A 17108-nucleotide genomic window follows, 5' to 3' on the forward strand; every position below is an offset into this window, starting at 1 on the left:
CCGCATTTTCACTAAACGCTTGGTTTCCATTTCTTTTCTTTTTTTTCTATGGACAAAGTGCAACAGTGATGGTTCCTTTGATAATCCTTTATTGGCTAATGGCGTAGGATATGTGAAGAGAGACCATACAAGTAAAGCATCATTTTGTACAACCTTGATGTCTAAAGTTACTTCTCCATCAGAAGCTGAGATCCGAACAATCTGGGTAGAATTGAAGAAAGTTATGGAACTGAAATCTTACGCATAAAATATCGAGGGTGATGTAAAGAAATTGATTGACAATGAAAGTTTGATGGAGATCAAAGAACGCATGCTTCTTTCAAAGACTTCTTTTTTGTTGTTGTTCTAAGCTTGTGGCTTGTAAATTTACAATTTAACCATGTGCTTCTAATGATGCAACTCGTATTTTGACTGAAAGCTAACTATTTTATATGTTTTGGTCTACTCCTCTAATCTGGTTACTATCACTCTTTCAGGCAGATCGGTAGCCTTTTCAAGTAATTGGTATTGGTCGGATGTTGGCTAGGACTAGAGTTGGACCATATCACCCCCAAAAGCATCACTTTATCGGTTTCAAAAGAAACGCTAGTCAGTTTCACAGTGAAAAATCGGTAGTCAAAGTCAAACAACTAAGATTGACCATGAGATTCTATCGAGTATTTGAGTTCCCCAACATAGTAAGGTTCGCCACAAATGTCTGTCACAGATTTCATCTTCTTCTCCTTCTCTCCAGTTTCAAAACTTCATTCTGCTTCTGCTACTACTCCATTATTCACTTCCAGTTAAATGAGTTCATCTTCAATGTTATCTCTAAACAATACTTCAACTCTAACTTCAAATTTCTCTACAAATTTACATTCATTCAAACGAAATGCCCAAACCCCAATTCTCATTTCAAATGGGGGGTTTCTCAAAACCCAGAGTAGTAGTAAATTTCTATTGAACTCACATATTATAATATCTTCTTCTTCTTCTAGGTTAATTGCATGTTGTGCTAAAAATCAAAGTGTTTATGAAGAAGAGGAGATTCAAAAAGAAGATGGGGTTATTGAAAGTGAGCAGCTTAATGTTGAAATCGGAAACCCTCCTCCAGTGGTTCTTCCTGTTTCTAAATTGAACTCGACTAATCAAGTATTCTTTCTATTGGCTTTCATTGCTGCCACGGTAATTATCTTTCTCACTCGCTTTCTGTGGAATTTTGTTTGCTCTACAGCCTGCCAATGCTCAATTGCTCGATCTTGGTCTCTATTTGTTAGTGTTGGGATAAGAATGTAATGCATATCGCCTTCTAACCGTGTGATAGTGGATTTGGCAATTCTAGATGATATTTTGCACTAAGTTTTGAAGACATTTGAAATGGAATTTTTTCTTTTTGTTGTGAAAACTGACAATGCACAGCATTCCCGTGGTTGCAGACTTCCATAGCATTTACCAGCCTTGTTGTAGCAGCTGTGCCGGCATTATATGTAAGTCAGTTTTTTTACTTGGAATTTCTTTTTCTTCTTACACATTTAATGCTCATTGTGTAAACCTCATGGAATGATGGATGGTACTTTTCCTGTACTCTATAGAAACATTTATGTTTGTTCCCATTGCCTGCCTATTAGCATACCTCTTTATATTTTGTTACAGACTCCCTGATGACTGAAATCTGACCTTCTTTGAGCCCTTTCGATGTGATGCTGAATTATATACCCTTATTTGTTTTTGATTTGTCAGTACCCAGTAGGGTAGTGTAACCATCTTCAAGTGAAGAGGTCTCAATTATTTTCTACTATGGTCTGAACCAGATTTAAACTAGAATGCTTTAGGTTCATGGTCAAACAGGAAGAGCATACAAGCCAAAAAAAAAATTGTAGTTTGAGTTTAAACCTTGATATTAGCTTTGTACTTTTAAGTTTGTCCTGAACTGTTCACTCTTTTAATTGGTTGAGCAAGATACGACTGTTACATTGTTGCGTGGATCCTGGAGTACCCCGAGTGATTTTCCTTTTTCACTTTTGTTCCTGTTTAGGAAATGGGAAGAGCTGCAATATCTCTTTCAAAGCTGGCTGATACAGCTCGGGAAGAACTCCCTAGTACGATGGCCGCAATCAGGCTTTCAGGCATGGAGATTAGTGATCTTACTTTGGAACTGAGTGACTTGAGGTAAGAACTTAATTTTAGGTTCTTCCTTCTACCATTGTGTGCTATCAAGGAAAATGTGTGGATATTAAAATCTTTTGAAACTTGTGCATCTATGACTTGGCAGTCATTCTTGTTATATTGCATAAAAAATCTTTAGCTGTCTTTTTTAGTAAAGGCGATGGGTTGCTGTTGTCTCTTAAGAATAGCCTTAGTGCTAAATACCTATCTTAAGCTCTTTGCAATTCTCAGGGTTCTTTTATTTGCATGAGGATGCTACCTTTCCGTCACTTTATTTTGAGACATATATCACCATTTACATAATTGGTCGCCTTGATGCTAGAGACCTGTTTTAAGCTCTTTGTAATTTTCATGGGTCTTCTGTTCGCATGAGGATACTACATCCTTCACTTTATTTTGAGACGTAGATCACCCTTAACATGATTGACCAAGTGGAAGTTTGGACCACTCCCAAAAGCATCCTGATTACAGATGTCCTAAAAGAAAAAAAAATTGTCGAAGAGATTTAGTTTTTCTCTAGTTCCCTTTGTCCTCCACTTGATATCATTTATCTTCTACAATTTTGACCAATTAATCTCGCATATTTTAGTATTGTTGTATTTGATCTATTTAAAGTCAGGTATATTTCTCATATTTTAATTATTGTCTTTTTTTTAGAACTTAGTATCCTAGTCTAGGTTATATTTGTCTCTTGGAAACCCTTTGTCTGGCCCAAAGTGACAGTCTTGGTAGAAATCTGCTTCTTAACATGTTTTCACCTAGTTGAGATGTGTTGAACCCTTGTTAACTTGCTTCTGCATCTAACATCATCTATTGGATGCGTCACTCAGCCAAGAGATATCAGATGGAGTTAACAAGTCGGCTCAAGCTGTTCAAGCAGCAGAAGCTGGTATACGTCAAGTTGGAACTATTGCCAAACAGCAAGCCGTATGTATGTTGATGAAAATCCAACTCTTGTTTCCTCATATATCCTTTTTTTCTTTGCCTGTCTGCTTATAAAATGGTATTGTTCACATTATACAGCAATGATACAGGAGAGAGCCAACTTACCCGTTATCTCCATACAACCAGTGGTTGTAGGGGCCGCAAAGAAGACATCTCGTGCTGTTGGCAATGCCACAAAGACGTTATTGAATATGATAACACGAGGTGAGTCTACCTCTGACGATGAAGATCATGGAAATGATAGAATTGATCTCTTCTGATCATCGTTTGTGGGTTCCGAAAAAGTTTGCAACATCTTTTCATATCTTAACCCTGTAAATATTTCAAAAGTTTTGCTCAGTAATCCTAATAGATTTTTTATTTTATTTTTCTGTTCGAGTACAATTCTTACTAAATATTCTTTCTTTCATAGTTCAAGAATACTATCTGAACTGCATATCCAAAATCACAAACTTTGGATTTGCTAATGCTTAGTTTCTCCATACTGATCGCTTTGGGAGTGTACGTTTTATAACCTATTTTGGACTTCGCATAAAGAGGGTCTCTCTTAATACCATCAAGATGCTTTATTGTACCAATTTGATTACAGAGAACAAAAAGATGGGTGAAATTGTTATCTTACAGGCACGGATTTGAACAGTTGCACTTCTTATTTTACTCCCTCCTTCCAAGTTATAATGGTCGTTTTTCACATAGATTAAGAACAAATTTAATTGTTTTTGCTTAAATCATTTAGCCTTTAAAGTATTTTGATTTTTTTAATTATGATATACTCAGTACAAAAATCTAGACAACAAAAAACAAATATGATTCAGAAAGGATCCAGTGTTCACTGATTTCTATAAGAGCTGAACATGTGAAGGAAACTTACCATTGTTATTTAGCATCTCTATCTTCCTTCTGCTTTGTTAGCTACTGCTTTCTGTCTCGCACTAAATCTTGCTCTTTCATGTCCATCTGTTTCGTATCTTCTTCTCCTAATGCTTTCAATGACACTAAGGTGTTCGTGTGAGGGATTCCAAATTGAAAATTTCCCCCAAAATTCCCAAGCAAGTCGAAAGATGAAACCGTGGGAACGTAATGGTAGACATTTTTAGCACAACAATCATAGCATAGAAGGCAACCACTATTTGTAAAGGTGATCGGTATGACATTAACATGACTACACTCTTGACTCCAAATCACATCCCCAGTATTATTTATATTCTCCTTCAGAAACCATATCTCAATACCTCTCTTAAATTTATAATATGTGCATAAAACATCGCCTATAACCAGTAGTGTACCAAAACTTGGCCGAGTACCATCTCGTGGCAAACAAGGTGGTGGTGGAAGTTTGCGGAACTCTTCATCATCCAAATCGAAGGCAACAATGGTTCCTTCCTTACCTAGCCAATGAACAGCTCCATTCGCAAATGCACCAATTTGTTTATGAAATAACACATCATAGTCCATCTTCATAACATATCTCCATCCAGTGCCACTGCCAAGAGTGTAGACATACAGAATTCCAAAATTTGGGTCTCTCCCAGACTTGCAGACGCTGACAACCTTGTACTCCTTGGTTGAAGTACTGTAACCAAATCCATGCATTTTCCTTCCACTTCCGGAAGGACAATATATTCTCTAGTGATGGGGTTACATATATAAGCAGGTTTGATATCATCGCATGCATTGAAACAAACTAAACCATTACACGAACCAAAGATGTAATGATACTTAAAAGGAGGTCTTAAATTTATCCTTGGGCTTATCGGTATAGATAAACGGTTCTTCGTTATTATTAAATATGAAACTCAACTTACCAGAATCATGAGCAGAAGTAAGATCATTGAGATGATTTAAGTGTATTCTTGAGAATGATGGATGCTGAATAAGGTTTCTCCAAGATTTTGATACCAATTTGCTTTGTAAAATAGATTCAGTTGGCAATCGAGATAGAATTTCTGACAGGCAAACGTAACTAGTTCACATCATTGCTGAAGCACGCATCTGCAGCATGGTGCTTAAGCTTAACCCAAGGCAAAGCAACAGCATTAGTGCATAATGGATTCATTTCCTTGAGCACTCTAAGCACAACTTGTAAGAACAAAAGTACTCTTATAAATACTGTTAAACTACATGAAATACAAAGAGCCAATCCATACCATAAATTCTTATTACTTGAATTCTTTGTACAAGGTTTCAATTATGGCAAAAACACCGGAACTTACACCAGACGACCGGCCAAGTACGTGCATTCTTTCTTTTCTCTTCATTTCTGATTATTATTTTTTTTTGTACTCCAAGGGCTAATTGTTTTTAAATATTTTTCGAGATGAAGCTGGAGCTATAACAATGTATAGAGATGCACCACCAACTCACTTCTCCTTTACAATCCGGTCATTCTCGATGCTTGCAAAAACTTCAATCGAGAGCTATGAAACCAATCATTTTGAAGCTGGTGGTTACAAATGGTAACTAATTTTACATCCTTTTGATGATCTAACTAGCTCCTAATTAAAAGGTTTAAGGCAATAATTTTATTTTTCTTGCAGGAAGTTGTGTATGTATCCAAATGGAAACAAGACTAAAAATATCAAGGATCATATTTCTCTATACTTGGTAATGGTGGATGCAAATTCATTAAATCCAGGGTGGAACGTCAAAGTGGTGTTCTTGTATGATCAAAACCAAGACAAGTACTTGGCAATGGAAGGTACATTACAATTTATAAGAACTCAAAACTTTAATCCAAAACTCGTTTAACGTCTCTCTCAATGTGCATTGGTAGACAGCAACACAAGGAGATTTCATGTAAGGAAGATGGACTGGGGTTTCGACCAATTTATAGCTCATAAGGCTTTCAATGATCCTGCCAATGGTTACCTTGTGGACGATGTAGCCGAGGTGTTTGTTTCTAAAGAGAGTTGTAAAGGCAGAGAAGAGCACCTTTCAATGATAAAAGGAGCCGTTGCTTTTAAACATTTCTGGAAGATTGAAAATTTTGCCAAAATCCAGACCGAATTTTTGGAGTCTGAAGCATTCATTGCCGGGGATCACTCATGGTAATTGTTGCTAACCACTAGAAAGTAAAGAATCCAAGGCCATTTGCTGCGGAAGCAATTTTAACTGGCATCCATTTTGTAGGAAAGTCAGGCTTTTTCCTAAAGGAAGTGGAGAGGGCAAAGGAACTCATCTGTCTCTTTACTTAGTTTTGGCTGAGGATCCTGCAAAGTTGCCCGTTACACGGAAAGTATACGTAGAGTTCATCTTACGCGTAAAACACATAAGCGACGGAAGATCTATACAAAACAAAGGTACCTTGGTTTTGATTTCAATTTACCTCTAAGCTGCTGTAATTACCATTATAAAGTAAAAAAAATATTGAGTAACTCAACTTCTGTGTTGGTTGCAGTAATCAGGTGGTTCGGTCCTGGCAACAGTAAAGGTTGGGCAAAGTTTCTGCAACTTACTTACATGACTCAACAAGGATTTCTACAAAGAGATTCATGCAATGTTGAAGCTGAAGTTACTGTGCTTGGGGTAGTCGATTAATTACTATTCAATCAAATGTGACGCAATTTGTAACTTCATCATTGTCATCTTAATCAAGTGTCAAAATTTGTATTATGCAACTAAAACTCTTTACATCTACATTCTATGTAACAAAGATTTGTATAAACTAAGCCGTACAAGCTATTCTTACGCCTCTTGCGTCGTCTTATGTTTCTCATGGTAACGCAAGCGATCTGTATTCTCGAGCATGTGCACAATTTGGCTCATTTTAGGCCTTTGTTTTGCATCTGGATCAACGCATCGAAGAGCAACTAGTAGAACATTTTTGAGCGCCTTTGAACAAGGTTGATAAGGCATTTTAGGATCTCCTGTTTCATTGAATCTTTGTGTCTCAATCAGCTTCTTAAACCAATCCACCAAGCTCGTCTCTTCAGAGGATTCACTGAAACTGGAAGGTGACCTCCCGCTAACTATCTCCATAACAAGCACACCAAAGCTGTAAACATCACTCCTGTCATTCAAGATACCAGTGCAAGCATATTCTGGTGCGACATACCCATATGTTCCAATTACACGAGTTTCCACTTGGCTAATGTAAGAATCTAAAATCCTGGAAACTCCAAAATCAGCAACCTTAGGATTCCAGTGGTTGTCAAGTAATATATTGCATGACTTGATATCGCGATGAATGATTTTATGCTCAAGACCTTCATGGATGTTGCTCAATGCTTTCGCAATTCCAATCATAATATCCAGGCGCATGTCCCATGTTAGAGGGCTGTATTGCATTACACCCATATGAAGCCACTGATGGAGATTACCATTGTTCACATACTCATAAACAAGCATCTTGGAAGTCCCATCCAAACAGTATCCAAGCAATGTGATGCAATTTTTGTGCCTGACACGCCTAAGTGCTTGGACCTCAGCTATAAATTCTTTGGCATTGCCATGGTTGAACCGTTTCACAGCTACCCATGTACCATCACGCAAAACACCTCGGTAAACAACTCCATGCCGACCTTCTTCGATCATATTATCATTAGAAAAGATATCAGTCGCAGCACTAATTTCTCCGGAAGTAAACTGATGTAGCCTCCAACCCAAAGGAGAAATTTCCAACGGCTGAGAAAACTTTGATAATGGATTCTCTGTTTTATCTATATCAATGTGTACTTGAGGAACATAAGGTAAAGAATTTACTTTCTTTTGCAGGGTTTGGTTTTTAGGATATGAAACAGCTCTGTATCTTGGAGATTTTCTGCAACCAATACAGCAGCAGGTTAAGAGAATAAGAAAGACGATGATGCCAATCATAGCAAACACCCAGAGTTTCATGCCAAAGACGAAAGGGAGTCTCATGCCGAGGATTAAACTGAGCTGTGAAAGAAATCTGTTTACTGTATCTATCCATGATGCCATTGCTGCTGATAATAGACTCGAGGAGAAAAAGAGTGAGAATCGTTCACTTGTAAAGATGTTTGGGCTTTTATAGAGAATGATGGGGAAAAGGAAAACACTGGTTTCCTGTGAGAATCGTGAGATGATAAAAAGATGAATGAATCAGTTGTAAAGATGGTCGAGGCTTTTATATACAATGATGATGGTACTAGGAAAACACTGGTTTCCTGTTTTTGGTCAGTTTCCATATTGTGACGAAGAGCCTGATATTACTACGGGACTGTCAAATACAAATACATATTGACATGCATGGGTTTCTAAATTTGAGGAGTCCGCTAGTATCATACAAATACGCGACTCTGAAATACCACTGTAAAACCGAGATCAACGCGTCAACTGAGCTGTCCCTCTCGATGCACTTACTAAAAAGATTGGGTTACATGTATACTAAAAGGACCCCCAGGAGTTCTTTTATTTTTAAATCACCAAATAATATTGCACCATAGTTGATTCACTGCAATGAATAAGAGCACATTGCCAGTTGTTAGATCTAAGCAAGAGAAACCCAAGTCTCAAGACTAAGACTCTTCTTTGAAGGTAATTGCTATTTGGGATAGCTTAATTATGCAAGACAGCTAATCCCAACCTTGATGATACTACATTAACATCAACCCAGTCTCTAAAGAAGAGATCTCTGCAACAGAATCCAAAGTCTGTATATGCAGACATTGCAAGTCTAGCCCAGACCTGAATTTTCGAGATGCAGCATTATATCTCACAGATAATAAGCTCGTCACCCACATGGGATGCTAGCTCATGTGACAAAAACAAGACGCCGGCATGGGGCACCATAATATTTCCACAGCATGCAGCAAGATAAAGATAAATTATCAATAGAGAAAGAGGTGAACATAATAAAGAAAGAGATCCAACATCTAAAAACTCAACATTTTAAGTAGTTGACACATTGTAAACTATAAACCTTTGAATACAAAAATAGTCTCAAGCACTACACTAGAGCACATCCTGCTAATATAACTGTCAAAATCCTCTCACAGGGTTCAGATTCGAATTCAGACGACAAAAACAAACCATTTGAAGATGCCATACAGCATAACACTTGGTAATTAACGATTGGCCTTGGCAACACGCTCAATCTCATCCTTCTTCTTAATAGCGTAGCTGTGGATGAACATAATACGCATTCGTTAGATGACCATTGTCTATCACGGGCAACTCTTAAACAGGTACCGAATACGACATGTAAAGAAATACTTTAATATCAAACGATCTCATACCTGTTGGAAGAACCCTTAGCTGCATTGATAAGCTCGTCAGCAAGGCACTCAGCAATTGTCTTGACATTCCTAAATGCACTCTCCCTGGCACCAGTGGTGAGAAGGTATATTGCCTGGTTGACTCTCCTCAATGGGGAAATATCAACAGCTTGACGCCTTACAACTCCAGCTGAACCAATCCTTGTAGCATCTTCCCTTGGCCCACTGGTACAAAAGATTTGATAGAACATTAAGAATAAGAAAGAAAGAAAAAACAAAGGAAGCACAAATAGCCATGGTTTCATGTTACACAAACTAAAAATCTTATAATGTATTTGTGCTCCCGCATAAGAGAAGCACAAATAGTTGCAATGTGTTTCTATGATATAGTTAAGTTTCAGAACACAAGAGATAAAACCCATAGAATCTTGTAAGTCACAAACAAACCTATGTGACACAAGTTACTTGCTAAGTAAAAAAGGAGAGGCGCAAACAGATAGTAAAACTACATTAGCAAGTGTACGAAACAAGATTCAAACAGTTCAATATTTACATGGTAACTAAATAAAAACTGACAACTTGGATTTTAGAGAAAATACTAAGAAAAAAAATCCACATAAAGAAGAACAAACAGTCACACCGTGTTCCTATGTTAAAGTTTAATTTCTCAAACTAAGAATCCCAAATGATCATATGAAATTTCAATGCCTCTTATTGTAACAATTAGATAAGACCCACGGAATCTTTCATGTCAAAATCCAATATAACACAAACTACTTTCCTGCTAACTAAAAAGGTAAGGCACATACAGACCATAAACTACATTCGAAACTAAATGTAAATAGTTTAGTTTTCTTACTTCATAACTACACAGAAACTAACAACAACATGGATTTTAGAGAAAACATAGAGAAAAAAATCAACTTAGAGGAAGCACAGATAGTCGGACCATGTGTTTATGTAAAGTATGATTTCACAAACTAAGAATCCCAAAAAATCATTTGAATTCTCAATGCCTTGTAACATTAGATAAGACCCATAAGATCTTTTATGTCACAAAGCAATACAGCACAAACTATTTTCCTGTTAACTAAAAAGGTGAGGCGCATACAAAGCATTAAGCTACATTATCCGAATTTGAATTCCTGGGTGAAGAAGACAAGCAAAATATGACTACAGTTCATATAGCCATATTTTGCTTGTCTTATAGACCCAAGAATTCAAATCCAAGGGACTATTTAACCAAGTATACAAACTAGATTTAAACAGTTTAGTTTTTACATGATAAACTATACAGAAACTCACAACAACATAGATTCTAAGGGAACAGGGCCTAAATTACATAAGCATAAGTTGATTTTTCACAAAAATAAGACACATGAACAATTAAAATAGAGAGTTTAACAGATATACCTGTTGATAACAGCATCAACAATGATTTGGATAGGGTTGGCATCAGTCAAAAGATGAATGATGTCCATAGCATGCTTGATGATACGAACAGCCATAAGCTTCTTTCCATTGTTACGGCCGTGCATCATGAGAGAGTTTGTCAATCTTTCAATAATAGGACACTGTGCCTTACGGAACCTTTTAGCAGAGTATCTCCCAGCAGTGTGAGGAACGTAGGTAGCATGTCTAGATGCATTTACTCCAATGTAATCTGCAAGTGATATGTCACTAACCTGAAAACAAGAACAATGAACAACAAATCATAAGAAAAGAACAAATCTAGAGAAGAAAAATGGATATAAGATTGTCAAAATAAGCAGATTCATAACAATCAAATGCAAAAACATGAACTGAACTGATTAAATCTAAGGAGTTTTAAAAAACTGAATGTTGAGGGGTTACCTGGATATCATCGAAAGTCCACTTGTTGAAAAGCTTAACATCAAGGTTTGGTGCTACATCTTGAGCAACAGCTACTTCCGCCATGATGTTTTTGTTGCAGGTGAAGGAAGGAGATGACAGCCGCAAAGAGTTTTGAGAGAGAAAGAGAACCCTAGTTGTGTGTTGCGGTGATGGAGAAAAGAGTGAAATTGCGATGGCTAGGGTTTTTAAGCGGGATACTTCGGATGGACCATTTTACCCCATTACAAGTTTGGATTTTACATCTCCTTTGCCCTCTTACAGTACTTGTGTTGTGTTGTGTGTAGAGCTGGCAAACAAGCCAAAACCCGCGGGTTAATCCGTGCCCGACCCGTGAAAACCCGAACCCGGCTCGGCTTGTTTCAAAACAAGCCGGGTTCGGGTTGGAGAATTGTCGGCTTGTGAGTAAACGGGTTAACCCGTCCCGACCCGTGAACCCGCGGGTTCAACCCGTTACGGACATAAAAATGCATTACGCAACCTCCAGTGCAGAACGATATGCATTACGTAATTGAAAGAGTAAATTGCGAAAAAAATCTGACTTACCGTATGCCTATCCTTGGGTTAAATTTTATCTTCCATCGCTCTAATCTCGACAAATAATTGACGGTCTAGATTGTACACATGATAATAGTGAGGGAAGATACAATCGTGTACACGATCGATGTTGATTGACCACTATCCATTTTCTTTTGGTCTCTCTGTCTTGCTTCGTTTCCATGAGTCGATGAGTCCATGACTCCATCATTCTTTCCCATTTTCTCTTCATTTCTGCTGCTCCACTAAGTCTTAATCCCACTATATAAACAGTGTGATTTAGGATGTTATTCTCCATCACAATCACAATGAAGTAAAGTTTGAAAAATGCTATTTTCAAAGTGTTAAGTTGTAATGGCTACTTCGAAAAGGTTAGTTTCACAAAACCCTTTTTTTTCCCTTCTGTTTTGGTTCTAAAGGGAAGGGCGTAATGAATTGTGATGATAGTAACGTGGATGATTTCTGGAATGCAGCGATGACACAAGCATCTCAGGTTAAAACAACTGCCATTGCTTCTCAGGTTGATAACCTTCAACTTGCAAATATGGAAGAAGATGAATGTCATCCCGATGATAATCCTAAATCACCCAAAGGCTATGATAGTGATGAAGGTCAAGCTACAAGAGACTATGAGCAATTTCTACAAAGCATCTTAGATGGACAGGACAACAGTGAGGATGAAGGTAATGTTGCATTACTCTTCTCTATTCATGTTAATTATTTTAACTTGTCTACCCCAAAATTTAACCATGAACTCTTATTTTGTAGGTCGACAAGGTGAGGAGGACATTGGCAGGTAGCAGTGGGAGAAACGATGAAACAGTGATAGGCCATCTTGAAAGATGATCATCAATTGGGATTTACAGACGTGTTAATACGGGCTAACCCGTGAACCCGTGGGTTCAACCCGTTACGGGGACGGGTTGAAGAAATGACAACCCGTGAAGAATTTCAACCCGCGGGTTTCAACCCGTATTAACCCGTACCCGTGGAACCCGTAACGGGCCAGCCCCGACCCGCCCGTTTGCCAGCTCTAGTTGTGTGTTCAATTATTTTTGTGCGGTTTTCTTACACCTTGTCCACACCTAAGGATGGCACCGCTTTAGCCAATGCGATGGGATTTTGGATAGTCTAGTCGCAAAGGTCCAAGGGGAAGAGTTGTGGTTCCAGATATCCCCCGTGGATTTCAACAATGCCTTTGTTTTTTTTTTTTTTTTTTTTTTTTTTTTATAGTAAGAGGGACTTTAAAAAAGAAGGCACAATTGGAGATACCTCCACAAATTGGGAGATACTCAAAAAAAAAAAAAAAAAAACATTATGAAATAATTGAAGTACCCCTTATCCAAGTGTGTTTGGGGGATACTTCAAATAATACATTTTGGCTAGATGAAAAGAAGGATGTTGGAAGATTTATGTGATTTGAGAAGGTGCTTAAATTAATTTTAGTGACTCCTAATTGCAACCTTTTTTAGACAAAAAACTTTCATCTATGAAAAACTCCAAACCAAAGCCCAACTCAAACACTAAGTCAATCAAATTTTGCATTTACAGAGCTACTTTCGGTATTGTATTCATCTGAAAAAACAATACTGAAAGTACTTTCGGTATTGTATTCGTCCGAAAAAACAATACCGAAAGTACTTTTGGTATTGTATTCGTCCGGAAAAACAAGACGAAAGAGCTTTCGGAATTGTATTCATCCGACAAAACAATACCGAAAGTTAACCTGGTACTGAAATTCAAATTCGATTTTTTTATATAAATACATTTTAGACGTTTTTTGATAACCTAGATGGTTTTGATTCAAATCATTTCGATTATCATAATTTGCGTCGCTCGTCGCTACTCAAAACGATTTTATTGATAACCTAAATCAAAAATCATTCATCATGATTTGTGTGATTTTTTTGATGGAGAAGAAAAGTGAAAGGGGAATACTAAAAAAAAATAGGTTTCCAGTTTTTCTTTTTAATTTTTATTAGGGTAAGGATAATATGGTTATTTCACACCTAAAAAAAGGACCCCTAACTTTGAGTATCCCTAAATTTGTGCGCCTTCTTTAAAAAAACCCTAAAATTATTCATTAGATTACCTCATTCAGATTGAGGTTTGTATTGTTACATAGCAGAAGTGGTAGATAAATATACCCTTATGTTTCATCATGATACATTGCACACCGATACAACCAATATACAATATGAATTCTTTGATCTATATGAAACCAAATAAAATGGAAAAGACTAATCTAAATATTGGTATTTTGATTATTCTTCAACCATTCAGAGGCTTCTTCTTCAGTAAAATGAAATCCGCCAAAGCGGTTTCCGCTAATCATTGTAATCACGACCCATTCCGATAGCCATTGATCTTCTTTGTATAATTTTTGATCATCGTCACGTCGGAATCGGTCGTCTTCAAAGATATGCTTGAATCTCCCATCAGATTTCAATTTAAGAGCACATAGGCCATAATAAAACGCACTAATGGCGATTAGAATTGAAATTATAACAAGGCATGAAATAACCATTAAAACAACAAAAACAGAAGAACAATAACATAAAAGTAAAATTCTAAAACCTAATCACAAAGTTATTTTTTTTGAAAGCAGAGAAGTTAACTATACAATTACAAACCCAAATTTACTTGGAAAATCTGATATATCAGATTCAATCCTAGTAAATCTAGGTTTGAAGAAGAAGAAATTTGGAAGAAACTAGGTTTGTATAATTTTTTGGAAAAAACGGTTATGGAGAGGATTTGGAGAGAGACTTTTTTTCCCCATTCAACAATGCCTTTGTTTTGAATCGTATTATTGGGGATGAATCTTTTTTGGTTTAGGGGTTGAATAGGATTCTAATATCCTAAACGTGGGTAGAGGGAAACAAATATGTGTTAAAATTCAAATTTACCCTTTAAATATTTATATTACCTAAAATCAAAATTAATTCAAATTTTAAAACCAAAATTAATTCACCCATGATTCTAATGTTTATGAAGGTGTTGAATAACAAATTGAAGATTCAGTGAATCCACCGTCAACTTTCCAAACACCAGCAAATCCTCAATGTTAAGAATTGAAAAACTTACTATTTATTTTACCTTTAGGTAAGTAAGATTGATGAATTTCGGGTTTAAGAAAACTGCTTCTGGGTTGATTATGGCTAGGAGTTCTTGTAGACCTAACCGTGAAATGACAGTTACGGTTGGGAATCTAAGAACTCCCAGGCATGATTTTTCCATTACGGTTGGCACTTTCTTAGCCGTTAGTTGTTCTATATTTGAAGAAAACTAGAATTTTTTCTTTCGATCGGCTAGGAATTCCCGACCGTGACCGCAATATCCCATCTGTGACATAAGTTTCCCAGACCTAAGTTCATTTTAACGGTTAGGATTTGCGGTTTTTCAAGCCATGAGTCGTAACTCGGTTGGGGATTTCCTAGCCGTTACTAATTCTGTATTTGCAACAACAAAAAAACAACAGAAAGACATACATATTATTTCATAGCATAAAATTTTAAAATTTAAAGAAAAGATGACTATATTGCAAACATGGGTCCCAATAATAGTGATCGAAATCAGTATAAGTACTTTCTTCCAAGATACGATAGCAACCATGAAGCTCAAACTTCTTACGATGGATCCTCATAATCAGCTTCGGCCATCTCCCAGCGAAAAACAAATCAATTATAAGTTAGTATTTTTCCAAAAAAAAATTGATGGGCGAATTATTGACAAACTTACTCTTTGAGCACGTGGCATATTAGGATTGTTTTCGTTTATGGTTTTCATTTCCTCTTTAAAAGCTTCCAATTTGGAAAGAGCTTCTCGAATATTTTCTTAATGAGTTTGAACGATCTTCTTATGATTTACGTCTAATGCCACAAAAACAATATGCACACGGTTCCAAAAAGAATCGGAGGTTTCATCTATGTAAATGTTTGCATCTTCGTGATGCTTTACTATCGTCAGCCACACTCTAACGATTGCAACATCCTCCTCGGTAGTGTAGCGAGTAACCATGTTCTGTATGACACCGAGCCTTACGAAACCTTTTAGTAGAGTATCTCCCAGCAGTGTGAGGAACATATGTAGCATGTCTAGATGTACTAACTCCAATGTAATCTGCAAGTGATATGTCACTAACCTGGAAAAAAAGATAATCAAGAACAGATCATAAGAAAATGCCAAATATAGAGAACAAAAATGGATATCAGATTGTCAAAATAAGCAGATTCAAAAAAATCAAATGAATAAAAAAATCAACGGAACTGATTAAATCTAAAGAGTGTCGATGGTTTTATTAAAACTGCATGTTGAGGGGTTACCTGAATATCATCGAAAGTCCATTTGTTGAAAAGATTGAAGTCAAGGTTTGGTGCTACCTCTTGGGCTATAGCTACTTCCACCCTGATGTTGTTGTTGCTGGTGAAGGAAGGAGATGATTGCCGCAAAGAGTTTTGAAAAGATAACCCTAGTTGTGTGTTGCGGTGGTAGAGAAAGAGTGAAATTGAGATAGCTAGGGTTATTAAATGGGATACCTGTAATTGACTATTTTACCCCAGTATAAGTTTATATTTTATGTCTCCTCATCGTTGCCTGTTAAATTAGTTTTTTCTTTCTTTTTCTTTTGTTTCTTTTTAGAAGAAAATTAAAATTATATAAAATAGATGGAAAAAGAAAGCATATTTTTTGAGCTGCAAGAAATTCAAAGGCTTGCAAGATAAGATGAAATATGATCATCAAAACTCTGTATCCAAATATTTTTCATAATAGTTGAATAATTCTCATTTTGAATGTTAGCTGTTAGATTAGGTTAGTTAGACATAACTTATATTTGTGGCTAAAAATTAACACAATATTTAAAACTCTAAATTGAGATATTAGTAGCAAAAATAAATAATTAATAAAATTAGCTTTAATAATATTTTTTTGGTACTTGTAATCATTTATTTATTTAATTTTATTATCTCCAGATTGGGTAGGTCGATAAAATTTCCTAGCCGTATGTAAAAAATCGACTAAGAATATCACGAAATCTTACCCATATGTAAAGAATATTTTACCATACCATAACCAATGATTAGGTGGTATTTAATCGTAGACATAAATCTTTGATATATATTGTTAGGTTGAATTATGTTCTTCTTACCCATAAAACTCACTTGTTCAACATTATAAAAAACAACCTATCACCATAAATTCAACAAACTAAATGTGGAGTTTCGGCACCGGAGACTACCTAATCATATGTTAAGAAACCTATACCGTAAATCGACGTGCAACCACAAATATTCTCTTCAAATTTAAAAGATTTCTAACATATTTGATCAATTAAAAAATAAATTGAAGTTTGGGTTTTCGTTTTAGATGTTGTAATATGGTAATGTAGTTTATTAAAGTGTAACTTACTCATTTGACACGCTCATATCCCTG

General features: G+C 36.3%; 5 protein-coding genes across 5 annotated transcripts; 2 read left to right on the forward strand and 3 right to left on the reverse strand.

Moving 5' to 3' along the window:
- Window positions 1-705: 705 nt before the first annotated feature.
- On the forward strand, window positions 706-3468 carry LOC113300606. The gene is made up of 5 exons (XM_026549809.1): window positions 706-1164; window positions 1416-1466; window positions 2015-2148; window positions 2976-3076; window positions 3169-3468. The coding sequence occupies exons 1-5, from the start codon at window positions 787-789 to the stop codon at window positions 3348-3350; spliced, it is 846 nt and encodes a 281-aa protein (XP_026405594.1). The 5' UTR covers window positions 706-786; the 3' UTR covers window positions 3351-3468.
- Window positions 3469-4002: 534 nt separating this feature from the next.
- On the reverse strand, window positions 4003-4683 carry LOC113294379 (F-box protein At3g07870-like). Its single transcript, XM_026542776.1, has one exon. The coding sequence runs from the start codon at window positions 4681-4683 to the stop codon at window positions 4003-4005; it is 681 nt and encodes a 226-aa protein (XP_026398561.1).
- A 565-nt stretch (window positions 4684-5248) lies between these two features.
- Window positions 5249-6627, forward strand: LOC113294380 (MATH domain and coiled-coil domain-containing protein At3g58360-like). The gene is made up of 6 exons (XM_026542777.1): window positions 5249-5320; window positions 5414-5546; window positions 5628-5788; window positions 5864-6137; window positions 6220-6389; window positions 6488-6627. The coding sequence occupies exons 1-6, from the start codon at window positions 5281-5283 to the stop codon at window positions 6625-6627; spliced, it is 918 nt and encodes a 305-aa protein (XP_026398562.1). The 5' UTR covers window positions 5249-5280.
- Window positions 6628-6774: 147 nt separating this feature from the next.
- On the reverse strand, window positions 6775-8010 carry LOC113294381 (probable serine/threonine-protein kinase At1g01540). Its single transcript, XM_026542778.1, has one exon. It carries the CDS (start codon window positions 8008-8010, stop codon window positions 6775-6777), a length of 1236 nt encoding a protein of 411 aa, XP_026398563.1.
- Window positions 8011-8856: 846 nt separating this feature from the next.
- Window positions 8857-11315, reverse strand: LOC113296732 (40S ribosomal protein S5-like). The gene is made up of 4 exons (XM_026545057.1): window positions 11121-11315; window positions 10680-10951; window positions 9288-9491; window positions 8857-9171 (listed from the first exon to the last, which is right to left on the reverse strand). Exons 1-4 carry the CDS (start codon window positions 11202-11204, stop codon window positions 9117-9119), a joined length of 615 nt encoding a protein of 204 aa, XP_026400842.1. The 5' UTR covers window positions 11205-11315; the 3' UTR covers window positions 8857-9116.
- Between the last annotated feature and the right edge of the window lie 5793 nt (window positions 11316-17108).

This window comes from Papaver somniferum, chromosome 7 (genome assembly GCF_003573695.1).
Source record: "Papaver somniferum cultivar HN1 chromosome 7, ASM357369v1, whole genome shotgun sequence".
NCBI lineage: Eukaryota > Viridiplantae > Streptophyta > Magnoliopsida > Ranunculales > Papaveraceae > Papaver > Papaver somniferum.